The sequence below is a fragment of the Mycteria americana genome, chromosome 9 (assembly GCF_035582795.1).
Source record: "Mycteria americana isolate JAX WOST 10 ecotype Jacksonville Zoo and Gardens chromosome 9, USCA_MyAme_1.0, whole genome shotgun sequence".
Taxonomy (NCBI): domain Eukaryota; kingdom Metazoa; phylum Chordata; class Aves; order Ciconiiformes; family Ciconiidae; genus Mycteria; species Mycteria americana.
This window is the reverse complement of record NC_134373.1, coordinates 27,719,756-27,744,008: the sequence shown is the minus strand read 5'-3', so window position 1 is coordinate 27,744,008 and position 24,253 is coordinate 27,719,756. Positions and strand designations below refer to the sequence as shown.

At 40.7% G+C, this 24,253-nt stretch overlaps 1 protein-coding gene across 1 annotated transcript in view; it reads left to right on the top strand.

Annotated features, from left to right (window-relative positions):
• Nucleotides 1-3,443: 3,443 nt before the first annotated feature.
• XRCC5 (X-ray repair cross complementing 5) overlaps nt 3,444-24,253 on the top strand; it is a 53,905-nt gene continuing 33,095 nt past the window's right edge. The window contains exons 1-9 of the mRNA XM_075511712.1: nt 3,444-3,572; nt 6,868-6,981; nt 9,156-9,339; nt 10,524-10,572; nt 12,117-12,239; nt 15,173-15,361; nt 18,325-18,439; nt 20,143-20,281; nt 22,304-22,416. Of these exons, the coding sequence (XP_075367827.1) occupies nt 3,555-3,572; nt 6,868-6,981; nt 9,156-9,339; nt 10,524-10,572; nt 12,117-12,239; nt 15,173-15,361; nt 18,325-18,439; nt 20,143-20,281; nt 22,304-22,416 (1,044 nt within the window). The 5' untranslated portion in view covers nt 3,444-3,554. The remainder of the gene's footprint in view (nt 3,573-6,867; nt 6,982-9,155; nt 9,340-10,523; nt 10,573-12,116; nt 12,240-15,172; nt 15,362-18,324; nt 18,440-20,142; nt 20,282-22,303; nt 22,417-24,253) is intronic.

Here is a 24,253-nt window from a genome sequence, read left to right as displayed (position 1 = left end):
TTTTTAAAATTATTTTTCAGTTTATTAAAGGCACAGTTTTGTAATGTTCCAAGTGTTTGTGAGTCATAGATGGCCAGAGGACAAGCCCTGTGGGCTTACAGCTGATCTTCAAAGTTAAATTTTGCTTTGGAGAGTGAAACCAGCAGAGATCTTTTGAGATCTTTTCCCTGCAAGTGTATTCCACAGAAGCAACTAAGCAAAGACAATGTTAGACTTGCATCTCTTGGGAAGGGCCATCAGGAGTCACTAAACAGACATAATAAATACTAGTGTTGGTCTACACCACAGTTTTGGCATGTGCTTGCAAGCAGGTGTTTGGAAAGACCTCTTGGGAGAAGACAACTGCGTGCACCTCATGAAGCGCAACGCAGGAAGATGCTAACAGATGTGCTTCTAAGCTCTGCTTTGCTTTGGGTGCCAATTTCTTGTCCACTTTGTCTTTCAGCTTGCTGCCAAGCGTGTACTGGTAGAAATACAAAGCTGATTGGTGTCACAGTGCCCTTGCCCTGATTTGTTTATCTCTGTAGAAAATTCAGTTCATAATTTCTCCATTTGCAGTTAGTGCCCACTTCTGCGTATGAACCCAGGCGAAGAATAGGTAATGATTGCAAAGTTAATTCTTCTGTGGAAAGTTCTGCTTCATCTATCTATTTCACTAAAACTATTGGGCTAGATCCCAGATGGCTACAGTATTCCTCTTTCCACCAGGCGTTTATCCAAAGTTTTACCCTGTGGGCAATTGCTCCAAGAAGGAGAAAGGCCAAGTCATCTTTCTGCTTTTACATTAAAGCCATTCACATTTGCTCAGAGCTGCCATAACTCTCTGGATAATACATTCCTTCTTGTAACAAAACAGGGAAGCCATTTTCCTTGCTGCCTAGTAAAGGCACTGAGTGAAGTTAAACACAAGGCAGGCCCCTCATTGCTATTTCCCAAGAGCATGCTTATTTAATCCAGGCTTAGTTTTTTGGGGGGAAGAAAAGTAACCAAAAAAGGAGTAAGCAGAGCAATGAGTGAGAACCTCACTGGGACTGAGCTCTGACTCACTTTGTTGCAAATGAGATTACAGCTGATCACCCTGGATGCTGAGTCCTTGGAGATATCACATATTTATTATTTATACCCAGAGACTGACGTTCTGTAAAATGGAAATGGCCAATTAATCACAAGCATCTTTTGGCAAACGTTTACAAGCAAAGACCTTCAAGTCTTAATCCAGGCTAACAAAGCCCCAGTGCCCCTGAGATGGAGTTCATTAGTCAGATGTGATGATAAGGGAGCTCTGTGCAGACTTGTAAAGGAAATGGGGATTAAAGTTTGTTTCAGAAAAGATTAGGCAGTTTTCCTTTGAACGGTGGAAATAGCTCTGAGGAAATTTGGCAGTATGAAGGTGCGAAGGGGGAAAGTTTGGGTTTATTGTTTGCATATTTTGCCGAGAGAGTTATAAGACCCCATTTATGCCAGACTTGAGAGCTAATGGATAGGAAGATCACAGATGGAGTTTCATGGTTACAGGTGTCTTCAGTTTTACTCAGACTTTGTAAGGGAAGAGGGTGCTGTACCTGGGCCAGGCATGCCAACCTTCCTGAAAAGCAGCAGTTCCCAGGTCATACCCAAATTAGGTTTCTCTGTGTAATGTTTACAGTTCCTGCTCTAGCTATGAGAGTTTGGACCAAAGCCTGGGATTCAGCTTTTGTATCAAATGTAGGATTCGGAGAGGACTATGAAGGGTTTTGTGGCAATATTCTGTGGCAGCAGTCAGGGCTGGAGTTTTACTTTCCAACCCTGGCATAAAAATAAAATGTTCATTGATTATGATGCCTTGCAAAATGCTTTTCTGCTGGTGTATGAAAAGCCATTGCTGATGAAGTTGATCAATTCTTGTTTCTCTGTTCTTCCCATTTACGTGTGTGTGTGTGCATATCTTTTGTCTTATGCCTAGACTGCAAGCTATGTAGGAAATCAGTTGGGGTAGGGGATTGCCTGATTACTAGCCCAAGGAGGGGCTTTTGGTCTGTGGTGAGCACTCCTAGGGACTAAGGTAACATCAGGAACAACAATAACAATAGTAACAGTAAGCAGACCTGATTTCCTTGGCTGATTAATCTGAAATCTCCTCAGAGACATTCAGGAAGACAACGCACAGCTTTCTCTCGCAGTTGCTGACTTTTTTTTTTCCTGCAGGTTTCCCACAAAATGTTTGTCACAGTGCCAAGCTGCTCTGTTCTGCAAAGTGCTTTGAAGAGAGAATCCCTCAATTACCAATATTCCCGAAGCATGGTGATGTAGTAAGGAGGAAAAGGGGATTTTTTTCTTCAGACATCACTCAATATAAAAACGAAACACTTGTGTTTGCAAGGTCAGTCTTCTGGTATAAGGTTTTTGAAGTGTTCATGTGAGATTTAGTCTTTTATAGCTATACTAGTATCACCACTTTGCACTCTGTTTTAATTATAGATAATAATGTGGTTTTTGAGATACACTGAGAATAGAAAGAACACTGGTAGTAATATCCTCAAAGGATACAGGGAAGGTAATGCAGAACAAGAAGTACTCAATATATGTGATGAAATATTTGCCATTCTTTATACATCTCTGCTGATGATTTAATATCCAACAGGTACCAAGTTACACATGATATAGCATCTATTATAAAATCAGCAGGCTTCAGTTTCATGTATGTAATTTGGGTGAGAAATTCTCTCTGTTGTTAATGTTGGGAGAAAGCTAGTGTTGTGCCAATGTTTACAAAATAAAAAAATAAATCCTGTTCCACTGGTGATCTGGGGCAGAATGTGGCTTATCAGGCACTTCCATCCAGCCCAAAGCCCTGTCCTGGTGGTGAAGAGGAATGGCTGCTTCTTCAGTAGATGTGTCCTATGGGACTTCGGGGCACCAAGAAGAGGAGGCTGGAGAGCCGTGGGCAGACGGGCCCTAGGGGGTGGGTGGCAGAGGGGGTGAGGCAGGAGAGGACAGGAGGGGCTCTCTGGCCCCAGAGTCCTGCCCTGCTGCCACCTCTCCTCAGGGAGCCCAGTCCACCCAAACCGGGCTTATCCTTGTCAACGCGCTGCTCTCCCTATGGCCAAAATCACAGATAGAGTCATACCTGTGAGATGTGGTACTTTGGAGGAGGGCTGGGGGATGACCTGAGGGGAAAGATCCCCCTCACCCAGCCAGGCTATACCTGGCCCAGCCACCCCTGCGGCCTGCTCTGTAACCGCCTCAGCCCAACTCGAGGCCATGGCCGAGGAGGCCGTGTCCCCTCGCAGTCCGCCGCCGCCGCAGAGGCGCTGGGGGGACGCGCCCCCTCCCCGCTGCTGGAGCCTGGGGACGGGGCAGTGCCAGGACAGGACAGGCCCCTCCCGTTACCGCCGATCCCCTCGCCCGCCCTTTGTCTCGGTCCCGCCCTCGCCGCCGCCCGCCGCTGGGTGGCGCTGCCCCCCCCCGCGGAACGCGAGGCGCCGCCGCCGTGTTCCCGGGGGGACGCGGAGCCGATAGAGCGCGTCGCCGGCCGGAGCGCTGAGCGCGGCGGACCGCGTCGCGGAACGAGGGAGATGGCGTGCAGCGGCAAGGTAAGGAGAGGGGAGGGGGTCTTCCAGTATCCCGACAGCCTTTGGGCACCCTCCACCACTTCATCAGCCGTCGTCGTCCCCGTCCCCCCCTTCCGGCCCGGTGTGGGGGTGTTGTGGAGGGTGCTGCCCGCTTGGGCCCCGCCGTGAAAACGGGTCCCTCCTCTGCGGGCCGGAGCTGCCGTTGCCCGCCTGTAACGCGAGCGCTGGTGAGGCTTTGGCCGGTAACGGCAGCAGCGTTGCCCGCTTGTAACGCGAGCGCTGGTGAGGCTTTGGCCGGTAACGGCAGCAGCGTTGCCCGCCTGTAACGCGAGCGCTGGTGAGGCTTTGGCCCCGCGCGGCCGCTTGTGGCGGTGGGCGTTTGCGGACCCCGCGCTCGCCGTGGGGGGCTTCTGGCGGCGCCTCGGGGTGTCTCCGGTAGCGCCTTCCCGTGAGCTGAGCGTGTCCGCCTCTGCCAGCCTGAGGGCGCTGGCCTTACTGCCGTGAGGCGGCTTGTCTGTACCGCAGTCTGCGTGGGACGGAACCGGCCCGCTTGCTTTCAGTGAGCTGGCTTCGGTATTGGTAGCAAACGGCACAACAGCCAGGGCTGCAAAACCCATCTCTGAAACGGAGCAACTCTCCCTGTGCCCACCTCCGAGTTGCTGCTGGTACAAAGCTGTCTAATTCAAAGGGACTTCGGTACTCCTCTCGGGGGCAGCTGCGATTTTGAGTGCAGTGCAGCTACCACAGTAGTAATTGCTATTGCTCTTGCTAAAATAATAGTAGAAATGGTTTTGCCCTGTTAAAAATGCAGTTTGTTTGCCTGTTATGTTTAAGGAATCCTGTTAGTGAAAGAGCTGTGTTAAGCTCTCTTCTGATACAGGGCAATTTTGTATCTGTTAAACACAGGCTCTGTATCTGTTAAACACAGCCTGTGCTGCAGGCTAAAGTGCTGCTGTAGCCATATCTCTCAGCTTTATTATAACTAGCTTCAGCACTGAGAGGTTAGAGATAAAGGCAGGCTCGTTTGGTTTTCACCCTTATCAGTACTTGAGCAAAGCAGATTGATGTGAGCTCAGGTGTGGCAATGTTGTCCTACAATCACACATGCTGAGTATCTTAAAAGCATAGCTTAGTATACTGCACCTGAAAATGGCAGTACTGGATAGGTGAGGATCACAGAGGTTAATAACAGACAAAGAGACATATAGATGAGGATTACCAAAAGAGAGACCCGCCCTCTTCCTGAAGGAGGATTCCACGTAACTGAATAGGCACCAAGCTTGGAGTTTGCTGCTTTCCAGAAGAGTGTGTTAGCACTTGATACTTGATCATTTTCTCTCAAGCAAAACAGCAGCTCTTCGCTTCTGCACCTGCTCAGTTTCTTTGCTGTCGTCTTGCCAGCTGTGAAGAGCGTTTTACCTGTTTTGGACAACAGGATTAAGTCAGCTGACAGACATGGTGTGTCTCGCGGCAGGACAGCAACAAGCACAAGGTCTGCAGTTAGTGAAGCTGGTAGAGTAATTCCTCAGTCTGGCAGGTGAGCAGTAACAAGGCTCTTGTGAGAACCTAGTGCAGCCCTAGTTACTGCCTGTATTCCACTCTAAGCTTTTGCAGACGTAGCTGCCTCAAAGGCATTAATTCCTGGCCTCCAGTGAAGGGAGAGTGAGGAATAGAGTGCTGAGACAGAGTATAACCTGCTGGATGTCTTGTGGAGTCCTGTTACTAATTCTTTTTTTTTTTCCCCTTGTCCTGGGATGATCCGGGGAGTTAAACCAGTGCTTATTAAAATGACAGGGGAAGTACACAATATATTTTGGAAAAAGGAGGAGGGTAAGAAAATAGTTTGAGAGCTGCTAATACAGAGCATTAGACAGCTAATCTGGGCAAATTATTCCTATAAACTTGATGTTAAGAAATATCTGTTTGGGCGACAAAAAGAATCAGGTTCTTTTGGTTGATGCTTAAAAAGATACTTGTTATTTGCGTGGTCATATGCAAAAGGGCTTAGACCAACACCTTTTCTTTCTGTTCATCCCTTTTGTTTTGCAAAAGCAGACTATGCATCTCATGTTTCCTGATTCGCAATCTTCTAATTTATTGCCCACATCCTTCCGGCAGCTTCACGACTTAGAGAACTGGGTATATTTTTTATTTTAAAACAAGGTGACTGGCTGTAAACTAGGTAATACCTAACTTTCCTGTGTTTTGGCAAACAATAATTTTTTGTACGCAGTGTAATTTAAGCTACTGGCTGTCCACCAGGCAAGATTTTGGTGTATATTTAAAGAACCTTGGTTTAATCAGTGACAATAAATTTAAGATGGCCTTTTGTCAGTGTCCTTGGAGATGCAGGGCGTAATTTTGCTGAATTCCTCTTGTAGCTTCATTCAGCTGGATGGTAAAATTACTTAGGTTAATCAAGGTAAGTAGAGTCCGTGGAAGAACTTTGGAGGAACTTAGCAAAACCGGTTGAATGGGCAATACACTGCAGGTAATATTCATTATTAATAAATGTTGAACAAGAGAAGTCACAAGAAGCACTTTTATTTTATTCGTATGCTAGTTTATGAATCAATTAAGGGGAAGACTTGGGCACTGTTATATATAGATCAGTTAAAACAGTGATCAGAAATGGAAACACATATGCTAGCTTGTGGAATTTAAGCTCCTAAGTTGAAATCGGAATTCATCCTTCTGAGGCATTAGGAGCATCGCTGCGCACTTGAGGCACCGGAGCTCACTGCAGAGACACCGCCAGCAGCAACAAATGTTCTGGCTCTCCCTGGAAGCCATAGGAGTGCAGCCATTCTTATGTTCTTGGGTTAGACCAAACAGTGGTCTGCAGCTATTATGGGCTACTGTGAGGGGTGGATGTAGCTGTAGAGTTTAGGGAACGAGCTTGTATCTCCACCTTGTATTGTGTGGATATACTGTATCTGTTGTGCTGGTAATTGTCAACTGAAATATCTCTGTTTTATTTCCTAGGGTAGAAGAGCTGTTAAATCCCTAATATGTTCGCGGGGTTGAATAGAAATTGCCCCTCTTGACAGATTATTGTGTAACATAGGATTTTTTATATTTTCCACTGAGATACCTGGAACATGGTACAGGATTAAATGATTCCCAGTTCAGTGTAGTTGTACTGGTTCTGTCTTCCACCATTGTCTCATATTAACAGTTACTGTACAAGAAACCAATAGTGATGTAGTTTGATTTTTAGGTTTTGTATGTTTAAGGATCTGAACTAACCCTTTTAAGTACTTATGCTTATATTGGCCCTTTTACATTCTTATTCAGTATTGTATTTCCTTTCTAGGCAGCCATAGTGCTGTGCCTGGATGTAGGCTTTACAATGAGCAATTCTGCCTCTGGTGAGGAGTCTTCACTTGAACAAGCCAAGAAGGTTATGGCAAAGTTCGTGCAGCGAAAGGTATGTGTGACTTTATATGTGATAAAAAAACTGTTAAAAAAAGGAGAAGCAGCAATGACATCTGTGAAATATTTTCCTCATTTACTAATAATTGAAATAAATGAGAAATGAGTAAGAATTAGTCTGTTTTTATGCAGGAGTAACAGTGCCCTCTGTTTCAACTGTACTTTTGTGGAGATGTGGCAGTTGGATTGGTCACTTTTTTTCTTTAGGGCAGTAGAAACTTTTAGGGTAAAAAAGTACTCTTTCTCTAAAATCACAGAATCACAGAATCATATAGGTTGGAAAAGACCTTTAAGATCATCGAGTCCAACCATAAACCTAACACTGCCAAAAACCACCACTACACCATGTCTCTAAGTACCTCATCCAAACGTCCTTTAAATACCTCCAGGGATGGCGACTCAACCACTTCCCTGGGCAGTCTGTTCCAATGCTTGATAACCCTCTCGGTGAAGAAAAATTTCCTAATATCCAGTCTAAACCTCCCCTGGTGCAGCTTGAGGCCATTTCCTCTTGTCCTATCACTTGTTACCTGGGAGAAGAGACCGACCCCCACCTCTCTACAATCTCCTTTCAGGTAGTTGTAGAGAGCGATGAGGTCTCCCCTCAGCCTCCTTTTCTCCAGGCTAAACAATCCCAGCTCCCTCAGCCGCTCCTCATAAGACTTCTGCTCCAAACCCTTCACCAGCTTCATTGCCCTTCTCTGGACACGCTCCAGTACCTCAATATCCCTCTTGTAGTGGGGGGCCCAAAACTGAACACAGTATTCGAGGTGCGGCCTCACCAGTGCCGAGTACAGGGGCACAATCACTTCCCTAGTCCTGCTGGCCACGCTATTTTTGATACAGGCCAGGATGCCATTGGCCTTCTTGGCCACCTGGGCACACTGCTGGCTCATATTCAGGCAGCTGTCAACAAACACCCCCAGGTCCTTCTCTGCCAGGCAGCTTTCCAGCCACTCTTCCCCAAGCCTGTAGCGTTGCATGGGGTTGCTGTGGCCCAAGTGCAGGACCTTGCACTTGTCCTTGTTAAACCTCATACAATTCACCCCAGCCCATCGATCCAGCCTGTCCAGGTCCCTCTGCAGAGCCTGCCTACCCTCCAGCAGATCAACACTCCCACACAACTTGGTGTCGTCTGCAAACTTACTGAGAGTACACTCGATCCCTTCATCCAGATCATTGATAAAGATGTTAAACAGAACTGGCCCCAACACCGAGCCCTGGGGAACACCGCTTGTGACCGGCCGCCAACCGGAGTAAACTCCATTCACCACCACTCTTTGGGCCCGGCCGTCCAGCCAGTTCTTTACCCAGTGAAGAGTACACCCGTCCAAGCCATGAGCAGCCAGTTTCTCCAGGAGAATGCTGTGGGAGACTGTGTCGAAGGCTTTACTGAAGTCTAGATAGACAACATCCACAGCCTTTCCCTCATCCACTAGGCGGGTCACCTTGTCGTAGAAGGAGATCAGGTTGGTCAAGCAGGACCTGCCTTTCCTGAACCCATGCTGGCTGGGCTTGATCCCTTGGTTATTCTCTACATGCCGTGTGATAGCACTCAGGATGATCTGCTCCATCAGCTTCCCCGGCACCGAGGTCAGGCTAACAGGCCTGTAGTTCCCCGGGTCCTCCTTCCGGCCCTTCTTGAAGATGGGTGTCACATTTGCTAATCTCCAGTCAGCAGGGACCTCCCCAGTTAGCCAGGACTGCTGGTAAATGATGGAAAGGGGCTTGGTGAGCACATCTGCCAGCTCCTTCAACACTCTTGGGTGGATCTCATCAGGCCCCATAGACTTGTGAGTGTCTAAGTGGTGCAGCAGGTCACTCACCATTTCCCCCTGGATTATGGGGGCTCCAGTGTGGAGCCCCAAATGTTTCAACCTTCTTAAGATTTACCATACTGAAGACTCATTTCAAGGACTGAGTCAGCCAATTTTACTTGTTTTATCCCAGATATCCTTATGTCAGTCTGTTAGTTTAATTATATCTAAATTACTGAATTCTCTGTAAGATTACATTTTAGTAGGATAGCACTGAAAAAGTGAGAAAAAGTAAATCCACTGTACTTGACATTGTTTCAACATTAGTTCAGCTTGCTCGAGTCTGCCTAACATAGTTGTGTATGAATCTACTTGTGTTTTTATACCTGTTTTGTATTTTCTCTGTCTCCAGGTTTTTGCTGAGAGTAAAGATGAAGTCGCTGTAGTTTTGTTTGGCACAGATGGTACTAGGAATGACCTTGCCAGTGGGGATCAATACCAAAACATTACTGTACATAGGTCACTAATGCTACCAGATTTTGATCTGCTGGAAGACATTCAAGATGTGATTAGTCCAGGCTCTGAACAAGCAGACTGTATCCTTTCGTTGTATAACACTTCTTGAACTGGTTCAACTACATAGGAGACAGAAAGTTAGTGTTGTGAAATGGGCTCGGATTTGCCTCCGAAGTTGTAACTACTATCAGAGTTCAGCTAATTTGTGGTTGTAAGTTGAGCTGCTTTTTGACATTCTTTTAGGCTAGCAGATGGAGTCTTGGCCTTAGGCAATTGTTGCTTTTATGAAGTGTTCTGTTAATTAAAGAGAACAAAGATAGCAGTAATATAATTTTAGGCCTCAAATAAGGCACGTGTTTTTAAAAATAGTGTTGCAAAACTTGGTTTATACTTTTTCATCAAATAAAAATATTATTTATGAAATGTCATCAGAAATACCAGAGGCCAGACAAAGCAGAATAGAGGTTTATCAGATTGATTTCTATATAAAGTATTTCTAGCGTTGCCAAATGTCACTTCCTGTTTTGAATGTTGCTCATATTTGAATGTATTCTGTTGTTGGTTGCATAAGGTGAAGAGTTTTAAAAGAAGGTGATCTCTATAGTGTCCCCTTTTGTGTTTCATTTGCATACTGTTCAACTTCCCGTGTTGTCTTCCCTCTTTCTGGCTATAAAATGATTGTTGTGAGCTCTATTCAGACTGTCAGAGCTGTTTCAGAGAAGTGTGCAGCCAGTCAGCTGTATCTTAGCAGAAGCAGAGTCATGTTCCTTCTTCAACAGGTGGGCAGGTTTGTGCGCAGTGATAAAAATATGTTCCCAATGAAAATTGTGGTGAGGAAGAAACTATCAAGAGATTGCCAGATGCAGATGTTTTGAAGGAAAACTTGCATGAGAAAAATGGTATCATGCATTGAAAGTACAAGTAAATTTTGTTTGTGGATTCAAAGTAACATTGTAAAGATTAGATTGGTCTTTCATTGGACTTGAGCTTCCTTATTGACACTTAAAAGATTGGGCCCTGGAGCAGTCTTTTTACATCAGATAAATGGGGAAGACACAAGACCACAAAACAGACCAGTTGTATAGGCACCTCTTGCATGATAGATATTTGAAAAATACTTGTCTCAAAAAATTGTTTGCTTGTTAACTGAAATGCATGTTTGTCAGTGTTTGGGAGGGGGTGAAAACAGAAGATTGTTTCATAGGAAAAACACTTTTGTGACATGATTCATGTTCTAGATGAGATTTTTCTTAAATTCACTTAGTTCTGGATGCAATTATTGTGTGTATGGACTTGCTTCAGAAGGAAACAATGTAAGTATGTAACCCAAAGCCTTTTACAGAATTCTGACCTTGCACTTTGGAGCTGATCTGATTTCTTGTCGGTATTACATTTCCAGTATTGTGTAAATATGGAATTAAAAAAAAAAAAAATTAAAAACAAGCAACACACTACAGGATTCTGTCCCTGAAGAATCCCCAGGAGACATCTAGCTTTTCCAGGCAATCTAAGAGCTTTCTGATGCAACTGAGAACTTTGCAGTAGATTCATGAGAATATTAATGCCTTTATACAAGGCACAAAGACTTCACTTAGTGTCACATTTCTTGTGATCTGTTTTCAAAAAACATTAATTCATATGCTAAAATGCATAGAAAAGGGCTACCAAATTTATAAGGGTGATGGCATATCCTACAAAAAAAAAAAAAGAAAACAAAACTAGAAAGGTGAGTGTGTTCTGCCTAGCAACTTAAAGGCTGTTGGGAGATAAGGTGGCTGTTTGTAAATATGCAGGGTGTGGGAGATAAACGTGCAGTAGGAAAAAACACTGTTTAAGCTGAAACAAAATGTTGGCACAAGTGTTACAAAGTTGTCAATGAATGGACAACTGGAAATGTGCCTGTTTAACACTCAGTGGGGACTGATGGTCCAGGGAAAGGAAGATAGCCTTACTTCTTCTCAAAACAGAAATTGAACATGTTGTTAAAAAGATTATATGATCTAATTGTGAATGCAGAGGAGTCAACTTAGTGATGCAATTTGTATTTTTATGATTAAAGTCTAATTGGCATGGAGAGCTGTATCAATTTGATGATTAAAACTGAGCTGTGAATTAAAATCACTGTATTTGTGGCAGTATAACCTTGAATACCCATGGAGCAACTGCTTTTGTTATCTCGTGGGTGAGTTGCTTGTATGCACCAAACCCTTTGATATGGAGTTTACCTTCAGTTGAGAAAATACTATTGGGTAAAACTTCAAGAAAATCACCCTTATGCTTGAATATCCAGATAAAAACTATCTCAGTTTAACTGAATTTTGTTCTGTAACTCACAGAACTTTCTGATGTTTATTGTTACTATTTCTTAGCGTATTAAGTAGGCTTTAAGTCCATCTTATCCAATGAATCTACTGAATTAGCTTACTAAAATGGAACCCCCGCCAGCAACAGTAATTTAAAGTATATTTTCCATTTTCACAAGGACAGACTTACAGCTACAAAGGAAATATCCAGTATAATCAATAAACAACCTAACATATTTTATTAGCATTTTATCCACATTGTTGAAAATTGGCAGAATTCCATTCATTTAGATGTAGTTAGTGATTTATACACTCACAGGGCTAGAGTCCTCAATTTTAGGAGGTAGGAGTGAGTAAGGGGAATCATATAAAGGTAAAAATTTACCATAAATAATATGAGCAATGATAGAACAACTTCTACCAAGTACATTTGTTTAATTTTTTTTTTTTACAAGTGTATTACTTTGGTAAAGCTTCAGTTTTGTAAGGAAAGAATTAGAAAAAGGCCTTCTAGATATTTCTGATATATCTAAATGTTCTTTTTGTACTTTAAGAGGAAAGAAATATGAGAAGAGACACATTGAACTATTTACAGACCTTAGTAGTCCTGTCAGTGACGATCAGCTGGAAATTATCATTGCTAACTTGAAGAAAACGGGAATTTCACTTCAGTTTTTGTAAGTATGGAAGTAGCTGTTATACACTATGCCATTTTTCAAAGGAAATTATTGTTCTTTCTTAATAAGGATCTTGAAGGAGCTGGTGATCTGTTGCTATATTGTTTCTATAGAGGTGTCCCAGTATGTAATATGATTGTTATAAGTACTTATATCAATTACACATGCCATGAATTCTGGTTATGAACCAAGTTCCCTTGATTATGTGATGTGCAAATACACATTAAGATGATGGCTTCTTCTCCAGTTAAGCTTATAGCTTAGAGCCAAACTCTAAAACGGGAGACAAAAAAATCTATATAAGCAGAGAATTGGGAAACAATGAGCCAGAAATAGGCTCAGAAGCAGTGGTTTTGTCACAGCAACAGCCTAGATCCTTTCAGGTAAGGGAGTTACTGGGAAGAAATAACGAGGTAGTGTTGCAGATGTTTATAGCCTGATTCTGGTGTCAGTAGAAAAGCAAGTCTGAAGAGAAGGGTTATACTCACAGTGACGGACTTGGAAAATGTAAGTGGAAAATGTAAGCGATGTCTTACATGTTACGACAGGAATCCCTTGGCTATCTTGGTATACGTATAGGCATTGATCTGAAGAATCAATGGTGGTGCTGAGATCTGTATTAGTTTTTGCACATGATGGTAACATAGGAGGCTATAGGCCTTCTAGTAGGAGTTTATTTAAAAGCAAAACTTTGTGTGAATGTTAATGTTTGCTGTTTATAACAAATAATTTCACGGGAGAAAGTTAAAGCCACAGTTTTACTTCTGACCATTTTAATATTTACTTCACCTACAGCCAGCATTCTGCAAGGAGCAATGTTGTGAACTTGATAAATTCATTAAAGCCATTTGCGGACCCACCTGCAAGATAACAGAGGGGTTAGGTAGGAAAGCGTGACTGAAAATCATGGGCTGATCCTCCACAGAAAAATTCTTTTTTGCCTGTGCTTGGGAGAGGCTGAATGTAAAAATGCCAGACTGCTCTCAGGTTCTGTCTACACAGCAAAAGAAGGTATGCTTGCATCATGCCTTGACGTGCCCCTTCTAGGTTATTTGAGCTATTGTCGGCACTGGAGGCAGTGGAGACACAATACCATGAACCTGAGTACATGCTGCCAGCCAGAGTTACATCTTTCAGAGACCTGGTATTTAGCCCCTGCTACTTTGTCTCCATACCTGTAGTTTGCTATGTGGACTAGCACAGATACTACCACCACAAGTTAACGTTGAAGTTTTATTCTGTGAGATATCTGATACATCTTTACATTTTCTTTGTCTGTAATGTAGCAAAGGAAGAACCCCATAGCTAATGGAAGCACTAGGGAAATGTTGCTGTCATAGCATCAACTGCAGATTTACACCCTGTCTCCCAGCCACACAAGCAAATGATGCTTTGAGAAATACATGTACAAATGTAACATAGTCAGAATACTGGTTTAAAAATAATTTCTTGCAAAACCTTGTCCTTTTGTTATGACACATGCTTCCATCTCTCATGCCCTGTTTATTGATTAGGTTGTAACTTGTGGCAGATAGTTGTTTTCCTCCCTGTTATCAAGCGCCAAGCACATGTTGAGCACTGTGTAGCTTTGGGTATTACACAGTTCTCATCATAGGAGTCTCTAAGCACTGTATAATGAAAGTAATCTAACTTTTATGCATCAGAGGTTTGAAGCTTTTTGCTCTCATAACACCTTTAAAATACAGTTCCTCTTTGTCAGTGGATGCTGCTTCCTAAAAAGGTACCAAACCCTTTGCTGAAGTTTGATCTTTAATTCTGCTGTATGTGACATTGTAGTGCGTATTGTTAACTCTGCTTATTGTGTGTTGCTCCACAGATAAGTTTAGTGAGGACTAATGAGGTGAAAGTAAGGTAGAGATCTGTAGGCTGCTTTTTTGAAAACTTAATACAATGCTAAAATTCTTTTACTTTGTGGAAATGTGGTAAAAGGTATCATGTGGTTCATTCAAAATTGGATCAGATGAAAGATTTGAAAAATCTGCAGTCATTGTCACGGGCACAGAGTAGAGGATCTTACACATCTCTCTTCTGTGGTTATTATACTTAGTTAACTCTGTTATATTTTGAAGAGCAGCAAAATCATTTTATCTATAACCCCTGGCTAAATTTTAAATCTGATTCTTGAAGTGCAGGAAAATGTGTCATCTTCAGTCAGAAATTCACCTAGTGTTGTAAGCTATTAAAATCTCCAAGAGTAACATTTATTCCAGAAATACCTAATAGCCCCACTGCTGAGAAAGTCCTGTTTGCTGGCATTTAGAGCCAATACAGAATCACAGGCCTCGAATGGCCTTTAACAAGTCATCTAGAGCAATCCTCTACTTCAGACTGGGTCAGTTGTATGCATGTCATTGCTGAGTGGTGTTTGTCTAATCTTTTTATAAAGATTTCCAGTGTGGAGACTCTTCTATCTCCTCAGGCAGCTGGTTTTAGAGATTATGGTTTGAAATGCCTTTATCAGGTTTTTGAATATCTGACCTGACTCCATGATGTAATTTGAGTGCAGGCTGAATATGAAAAACTGATTGTTCCCTTCCTCTCTGCAACAGCTTTTTTTATTTAAGACTGTCTTGCCCTCTGACTCCCTTCTCTACGGGCTTTATTTTGTTCAGTATTTTTCATAGATCTTGTTTTCTAATCATCATCATCTTTACTGCCTAATCGCTTCCCATATGTGGACATCTTTATTGACGTATGATGCCCAGAATTGGTGCAGCACTCTGATCAAGGTGTTACCAATCCAAGTAGACCTGAAATACTACTTCATATGTTTTGCAAGCCATGTGGCTTCTTATACGTCTGACTGCAGCTAGATAGAAATTGTTAATCCTGATACAATTTTTATTTTGGTTTTGGTAGGTTATTTTAATTAAGAAGAAAGTCAAACTAACTGCTTCTGCCTGTGTTCTTAGTCTGCCATTTCCAGTGGATGTTGATGATGGAGGTGGAGATACAAGTGCCAGTGTGTGTTCTGAAATGCACAGAAACTCTTTTCCAAGAAAGACTTTAACTAAGCAACAGAAGGAGGGCATTGATGTGGTGAAGAAACTGATGCATACTTTGGACAAAGGAGAAGGGCTGGAAGAAATTTATACTTTCAGGTAAACTTGGCTAATCCTCTTTATCACACTGTAAATTTATTTCCTGATTTCTTCCCCAAAAGATGAAATGAATTAAGTAATCAGTCACTTGGCTTCCAGTTTCACTGAAGTCAGTGGATTTTGTAACTCATTGTACACTCGGGCCCTTTCAAACAGCTTCTTCAGTGGCTTTAGAATAGGTAGAAAAGCGTACAGATTTCAGTGGAAAATGAATTTTCTATATCTGTGTTTAAAGAAAAAAAATCAGTTTTCTTCCATCTTTAGTGTTGATGGATTTTGGAGGGAATGTTTCTATAAATGAGATTTCAAAGCATGTTTTGAAAAGAGTTGGAATTTGTGACGTAGTGCAGGTAGAACATTTGCATTTAATGGTAGCCTTTGTTCCTTGGTCTCAGACCTTTTTTAGCTCACTAGTTTATCAAACTCCCACAAATGTTTTGAGTAATATTGTTTGTTGAATCCTGCTCTTTAATCACAGACTACTGTGCCATTGTGCCAAACAATATACTTTTTTAGCAGCATTCCTAATGCAAGTATTGAAAGATGTTTTTTCACTTTATGTTTCCCCAATGAAAGAATAAAAATATGTGTGTGTCTCTGAAAAACTCTAGCTATTTATATATCCAAGACTTTTACACACAGGTGTTGTCTCAGTTGGGAAACAAGCAAAATGCGTCTATGCGCCTTATAAAAGACTGATTTTATTGTCTTAGTAGTTCTGTTGTACAATTATGAAGTGTGATCTTTTACATGATGTGCTCTGCAGGAAACTTAGTAGACCATAGCTGTAATGTGATTATCAAGTGTAACTTTTAGATGAGGTACCTGTAGGTTTGTGTGCAATTCATAATTTTATTTGTGGGATTTCCTTCCCTCATCCTGCCCAACTGATCTGCTTTGCACCTCAGCAGCCATTTAAACTGTTATTTGAACGTTAGTGTGGATTAGTGAAGAGACATGTATCCCTGTGTATGTATTCCATACTAGTCAACAGAGCAGCCTGAGTCTCTAGAAAAAAGCAGGCTTTGTCATTGCATCAAAAGACTGCATAGAAAAGCAGTATCTTTCTGGGCCCGTTAATCCTTTAGGATAATCCATATACATGAAGCTACTATGTGGCTTGGCCCCTTCTTTATATTTTTTTAATCACAGGCTCTTGCTACTGTATAAGTGTCTTTGTGCCAAGCTTTTAGGGGAAATCCAAAAATCTTTGGATAAATAGTCATTTGGCTAATAGATTAAAGCTTTAGTTGTTTAAGTTGTTTAAGAATATGTGAGGTTTTAGATGCAGTTAAGTTGCTTATCAAGCTTTAAGAAGTCAGCCTTGCAAATCTGTCATGATAATTACTAACTCAGATACACTCTCTGTTTTCCTATATTCATTATTCCTGCTGATAAATATATTTCAACTCTTGTGAAAATAACTTAGTCATGCCAGGAAAGTAAGTGGGAAATTTTTTTTGTATTGTTTTAGGGTTTGATATTCTGACTGTTGGACAGGAGGTACTTCTGCTGCCTCTGGGTTTCAGGGGAAGGGGTTGGAGAGCAGAGGAGGAGACACATGTTTTTAAAATACAAGTTTAAATGTGCATTTACTAGGGTTTTATTGGCTGAGTCGTCTTTGATAACAGGGAGCATTTTTCTTCCATAAATATAAGAAATTAAAGGATAGAGTTAATAAATCGAGCTTAAATGACATTTTTAGGCATTTGACTCTTAGGTATTTGATTTTCACATTCATCCTTGAATGTATGTGTTGCAGTAGTTTTAATGATGTAGTAACAGGTTATTTTTAAAAATCCTATATTGATGTCTCTATTGCCAGCAAAAGTAATTTTTCCTCCCTTCCTTCCTTCCTTTCCCCAAGGAAAAAAAAAAAAAACCAGAAACGAAATACAGTGTTTATCTCATTATAAAAATCCCAGTGCATTTTCTCCTTTCGTTGTGCTTCTGTTAGAATTTAAAAAAAAAATCTGCTTATCCTAAGAAAGTTGAAAAGTAGAATACCAAGTTGAATTCTGTACTAATGTTTTTAGGAGTTGATCTTAATTTCTGCCAGACAAGAGCTTTAATCAAGAGAGAGGTAGATTTTGGGTTTTATCATCATGTGAAAAAGGTGAGGTCAGCACTGTTTTATCTTTGCTTCATCATGCAATAAAAAAATTTTATAAGCGCTTTTTCTGCACTGGAATTTTGTGGCAAAATAGCTGATACAGTTTGTATTAGCTGAAAGCTGTTCTGGGATGCAAGCCTATTTGATTTCACAATAATATATTATAAATTACTTTTATTGTCAATTTCTAATTTTTGGACTCCATTGCTTAAAGTTGTGCAATTGTGCTAACACTAGTATAAAATCATTACAGTTCCTTTTTTTTGTGTTTTATGAACTTGCATGTATGCTGTTTAGGCTAGAAATATTCAAAGTAACTTGTTTCACTCTAAATGAATGCCCTGAAAATAATGAGTTCATTAGTACTGTATAAAAAAAAGGTGTCAAAAGTTAATTACCACACAAACAAAATCCTGTTAATTGAAACTGGATTCTTTATTTCTTCACCTCAACTGCAGAAAACATTTAACCACTTAGAGAAGCCTTTTCTAATTTGGGTTGTTCAGCTAACTACATGCCCTAATTGAGTGAGCGCAGATAAATGTAAAGTGCTTAATAAGCAATTGTGTAGTTTCATCACAAGACCCTAACATACTGTCTTTAAGCCCTAATGTCACACCATCACAAAGGCTCAAGATGGGAGTAATCTACTGTACCACCTCTTTTTTTCATTCTCTTTTCTAGCAATAGTTAATGACAAGATTATTCATACAGTTTATTTTCTAATGCTTTATGCAGTCTAAGCTGAAACAATTGGACTCCTGCATCTCCTTGAAGAGAGTGTATTGTCTGTAATATTTTATTACAGTTCACCAGAGTTCATTTCTGTTTTCCCGATTCCTTCATTTAGAGAGAGCCTGGGGCGTCTTTTGATGTTTAAGAAAATAGAAAGAAGACCTATGGCTTGGCCCTGCCAGCTCACTATTGGTTCTAATCTGTCTATAAGGATTGTGGCCTACAAATCAGTAAGTTCATAAAATTGTATGTTTTAGTGTATTTTGGCAGCAAGTTAAGTGCAGCTGCATGTTTTTTCCTTAAAGCTAGGAAAATAAAAGATAAAACAACATCCAGAATAATTGCGGTAGAGATTTTATATGCGTAGAAACCAGTACATCTAAAACTGTGGTTCCCACAGCAACTCTTCACCATATTGCACACATGTTAAAGAACTAAAATTCATGATGTACAGAAATAGAAGTAATTGCTATCTACGCTGTGATGCTTAATGGTATTGAAGTTGACGAACCTGATTAAGAATGCTGCGATTGTGTGAAGCTTTCCATTCGGCATCAGTGAGATGTCTGCAGCTCAATGAGACTTAATATATATTTCTTAAGCCCTAGGCGTGAGAGGAATTATGCACATGTGTATGTAAAATGGTGGGTGTAAATGTTTTACCAGCTATTGTTTTGAATCGCATCTATTGTTATTTCAGACTTGGGGAAAAAAGGTATATTTTTTCAGCTTGTTTGCTTTATACTGTTTGGCAGAGCTTGTGCAGTCTGTTTCCCTTACAGTTTATGTGGGTCCTTCACACAGTGCTAGGACGAAGTACGTGTATTTAAACACAGAAAATGTGCAAAATTCCAGTTATTGAATAATTAGTAGGTAACTATTTAGTGTGGCAGCATTGATGGATCTGGTGGGATCGAGATTAATTGGTTAGTTATTTGAAGCCAGGAGTCTGGCTAATATTGCAAGGTTTCAGGAATGTGTGTTATGAAGTTGAAATACATCTGATTTCTGAGAGAGGCATACTAGCCATGAAAGAGATCTCTGCTGACAGCTTTCTATTTATACTTATTCATAATTTTTTTTTTATTAGGATGTTGTGCCAGACCTGTACAAATATGCAGTAAGAGTCCCCTCCCAAAGGTGTTTACACACAAAATAAATGAAGCTTGGGAGAGTAAGCAACATGAACCAAGTGACTAGCCTGAGGTCATAGAGCAGTTGGATCAGAGCTAGGAATAGACTTGATATCTACTGACATAATCTATTCTGTCTTTTCTGTTTTCTGCCCAGTTCTCCATTTTTCTTCTCATTCACTAAGTATACCATCAATTTCACTTAAGTAGAGAGAAAAGAAAGCATTTTTCTTTCCCTGTAGTTGGGAAACATGCACTCATTGCAGATATTTATTCCTTCTTTCCCCTCCCAGTCCCGTAATGCAACTGGGATCTTTTTCTGCCTTTTAGGGAAGTTGCAGTAACATAGGGTATTTTTACCCTGTAGCGTAGTAAGCCTGATGCAAAACGGGCAAACAAGCTGAATGAGCGTTGAGTCTTCTTGTATCTCAAACACTTTTGACAAAGCATTAAGATATATGTTAATGTAGGTGGAGGAAGTAAAATACATAGCAAGCAAGTTACATGTTATCCTATTACTAAAAGACTTCCACAAATGACTTAGCCCATGACTTCAATGAATAACCAAGACAAGTATGCAGTCAATATGATATAGTTCATGTGTTAGGTCTCATACAGATGAAACAGTGTGCTGAAAGCACTGTGGTAGCAGTCAGATGCGTATTTGGGGCTGTCATTATTAGTCCCTTATTGGCAAAATAATGCAGCACTTGGTCTAAGAATTTTTAGAATGTTCTGGCAAGCACTCTGGATCCCACTGAAACGTTAAACATTCCTTTTGTTTGAATTCTGGTATAAAGGTCACAGAAGAGAATGTGAAAAAAGTTTGGACAGTTGTGGATGCTAAAACCCTCAGAAAAGATGATGTGCAAAAAGAAACTGTTTACTGCTTGAATGATGATGATGAGACAGAGGTTCAGAAAGATGACACTATTCAAGGTATGACTTCTTTATGTGCACCCTTTGGTTTGAAGACAAACCAAAGATAATGGCTTGTACTCTTAAATCACCTAAGTGCCTTTTAGTTTTATACTTTGAAGCCTAGCTGTGACCTTAGAATGTAAGCTCTGTAAGCTGATGGAACAGAGACTGTTATGTGAGACTCTTTGTCTTCACATATTTTAAAAATTCTTACCTTTGCCAGTAATAGGAATAATAATAATACCACCAGGTGGAACTTGGAAGGCACTACAGCTTCCTAAGCTGTATTCTGTGGAGGACCATTCCTCAGTTCTGTAGTGAGTAGTGCTGCTACCTCTATTCTGTTTTCAAATCTTCAGTTGTAGTGGTAACATGAATACTTTCATAACACTGCTTTTTCTAAATAAGCAACTGCTCTAGATATTCTGCAATTGGGAAGATGAAACCATTAAAGGAAGGTTTAGCATTCAAGAGTCTATTAGCTTTGCTGTTTAAATTCCGTAACAGGTTCAATCTGAAGTAGTGGTATGCAGAATACTTATTTTATAACCTTCAGCTTCTTCCTGAGTGGATTAAATTCCTTAGAAGACTAAAGGCCCCAGAAACACTATGGAATAGTCTACTTTTTAAAACTGGAGTTAAGCAAATGTTTAGTTACTAATTTTTTTCTTTCCTTTGCTGTTTCAATCCCACACAAGTAGGGCAAGTGTATTAACTATAAAGGGCAGAACTATTCAGATAACAGTATAGAAAGTGCTATCAAATGAATAAAATAAATTGAAAAATGAAGATAAATACTGTATTTTTTTATTTAACTGTATTATTTTATTTCAATTGTAGCACTCATAGTTGTTTTGTAGCAGTAGCAGATAAAAATGTCCCAATGACAGTGTGATTTTCTTTGTTTCTTTAAGCAGAAATGATAGTTAAAAGCTAGTAGTCTGTTTATGTTTTATAACTTCAAAACTTTTAGTAAAATAAGAAAAAAAGCACCACTTTTTGTAATGAATTTATTTTGAAGCATTTGTGACCATTCTCTGCTGATGTCCTGACTGCCTAAGTTGGTGAGTGGTTGTGGGATACTAATAAAAAGAAGTGATGAACAGTTCAATGTGAACAAAAGAGTCCAAAAATTTCTCTATCAATGGTGTGATATTTCTTCCAGTTAAAGAGCTGCTGATGTCTCATGGACTTTTGTGGACACTTTGAGAAATGTCATAATTAGACAATATTTTGCATTTGAAGCACCCATACTGAAATTTCTTTCATTCTGCCTATGTGTTTGCTTTTCAGTTTCCAGGAAAATGTATCTACACGTAGGTTTTTCATCCAGGGATTTACCGCTGTTCCTTCTGCTTTCTTTGCACCAGAGGATATAATCCTTAGTCTGTGACAGTGTAACAATGTTACAGGGAGGATATTGTACCTTGAGGTGGGGTAATAGGCAGTTGGAACAGATGATACCTCTGAGAAACTAACAGCTTCCTATTTTGTGGAGATATCTCTGTAATGTAAGGCACAGGAAGTAAAATGCAGAAATGTATGGAAAGACCACTTCTGCATACAAGAGTGTTTTGGTTTTCCACTGCGTGTGAGGGTGTATTTCACTTCCACTCAACACATTTTGTTCTCTGAATTGCTTCTGCTATCATTTCCTGTCCATGATTTGTGGTATGTTTGGGTTTTTTTGCATTACATTTGCAGGGAGTGTTGCAGTCTATTTGCTGAAATCTGTTCTGATTTGCTTAAATCTATTCTGTGAGCATAACTTTGTTGAGCAAGATGTTCAGTTCCCTTATTTTCTTTCCTGCTCTCTACGTAACGTAAAATGATGTACACGGAGTGCAACTGCTGTTCGTGAAGTACAAAATGTGTCTATGGGGTGTGTGGTTTTTTTGTTAACAGGGAAAGTAATATGATGAGCATGTGTGGAGTGTAGCTGTGGGGCATGCATGCATTGTTAAAATATTCAGGGAGCTAATTTCAGTGTTAGAATTGTAGGCCCATATGCTTACCAGATGCTCTTCTCTTGTTCTCCAGGGTTTCGCTATGGGAGTGATATAGTTCCTTTTTCCAAGGAGGATGAAGAGCAAATGAAATATAAAACAGAAGCAAAATGTTTTTCTGTTTTGGGATTCAGCAGATCCTCTCAGGTACAGTACTAAACTTCTTCCCATTCAACTTTGAGTTGTTCAAGACAATTGATTTCAGTTTGAATTCACTAAAGTTGTGGTGTTGTACTGGGTTCCAGTATTGGGAATGGGGCATCTGCAGTCAGGTATACAGGGGTGACTTATTTGCTGATTCTAGTACATGTAAACAGTATGTAGTCTTGTAAAGGAGAGAAGCTCATAAATTTAGCCATTGGGCCCTCAAGTGAAGCAAGAGCCACTGAACTCAGATCTCTGCAAGGTAGACACAGAGGTATTGTAGTCTCATTTCATCTCACAAACTTAAATAGTGATGCCAGATCTGCAACAGAAGATGGTCTCTCTTCTGTTCAGGTCATGCAGAAGCCTTTTTGGGCTTTGTCCAGCCACGAGTGTGTTCTTTTTAACAGAAGCAGCCTCTCCCTCAACATTAAAGAAATGTTGAGGAAAGCCTGGGAACTAGCTGCATTCATTCTCTTTTCCATAAGGATTAGTTTGTGAACTGTGACTTGCTTCTTGTTTCTATTATAACAAAAACTAAATGTAGCGAAGACTTCATAGAACTTAGATGAAGATAACATCATTCAAAAACTCTCCATATTTCAATGAGATGCTTGGTGTTTGTATGCACTTACCTGTACTGGTGGTATTAACTTTGCCATTCATTTTACCTGGAAGTTGTAAGAAACAAGTTGAGCAAGTACCTTAATAAAAGCTATCCAGCACAAGGTGATTTCCTGCAGAAGATCCAGGACTTAAGCATTCGGAAAGCCTTAGGCAAAGGCTTAACAAACCCTTCTTGAAGCAGGACACGTGAGGAGAAAGTGCAGAGATGTGAGCACCAGTAATTGCTAGAAACATTAAGCTGCTGCCACTCTTTCTTCTCCAGGATATTGCACAGGGTGACTGAAACTTTACTCTTCTTGAGTTCACTGCACCTAGTCCCCTTCACCACTCAGAACTGAAAGGAAATCGTAGGGCAGCTCTGCGCCTTCTGTTCTGAAAGCTCCCAGCCCTCCTGCTCTTCTTTGAAATGTCTCACTGCCTGAACAAAATAGAACCCTTGACAAAGGCTGAGGAATCGTTACCTATACCAGGAAGGAAAGATGCTAATGAAATAGGAAATATCTGTGGGAGCTTACTCCCAAATGGATGTAACTAAACATATTTTTACTTTACAGTACAGGTGGCAGAGAGACCCCTGCATGTTGCTAGATATGCCTTTAGACTACTGCAGTGCAGTGGTCCAAAGCATATTATTAACTGAGGAGCCAGGAAGTTACGTTGATTTATTGAAATGCAAAGCCAGCCTAAATGGGAACTGTAACCTGGTTGCTCCTTGAGGACATTCAGAACTTCAAGTTGTTAAGTAACATGGAAGCTTGTGTACTGGAAGTGATTGATTGAGGAAACATATCATGCTTGAGCTTATATGCCCTAAATTGGCCAGGGTAGAGAGATGTTAGGGACTGCTAAATCCTCTACCAGAAACTGGGTCTAACGGGTGAAATGTTGTGTCTGAACCCAGTGTTTCAAGGAGACAATTTCTTGCATCTTTTCACACGTTATTAGCCTACAGCTGAGTCTTACTGTCTTCGTTTAATTCTGTAAGATGTATTTCACCATGTGCAGCATTTTCTTCTGCTGGAGGCTGGCCTCCTATTTCGACTTGAAGTCTGACTTTTATTGAAAACAGAAACTAAGAGGAAAACAGATGAGAAGCATCATGCTCCTCTAAGTGAGCTGTTATTTCACATGGATTTTTTTTGCCACCATTGGTCAGACAGTGTGGTAATACCTTCAAATACATAGTTAATAATTAATTGTAGGAATATAATTA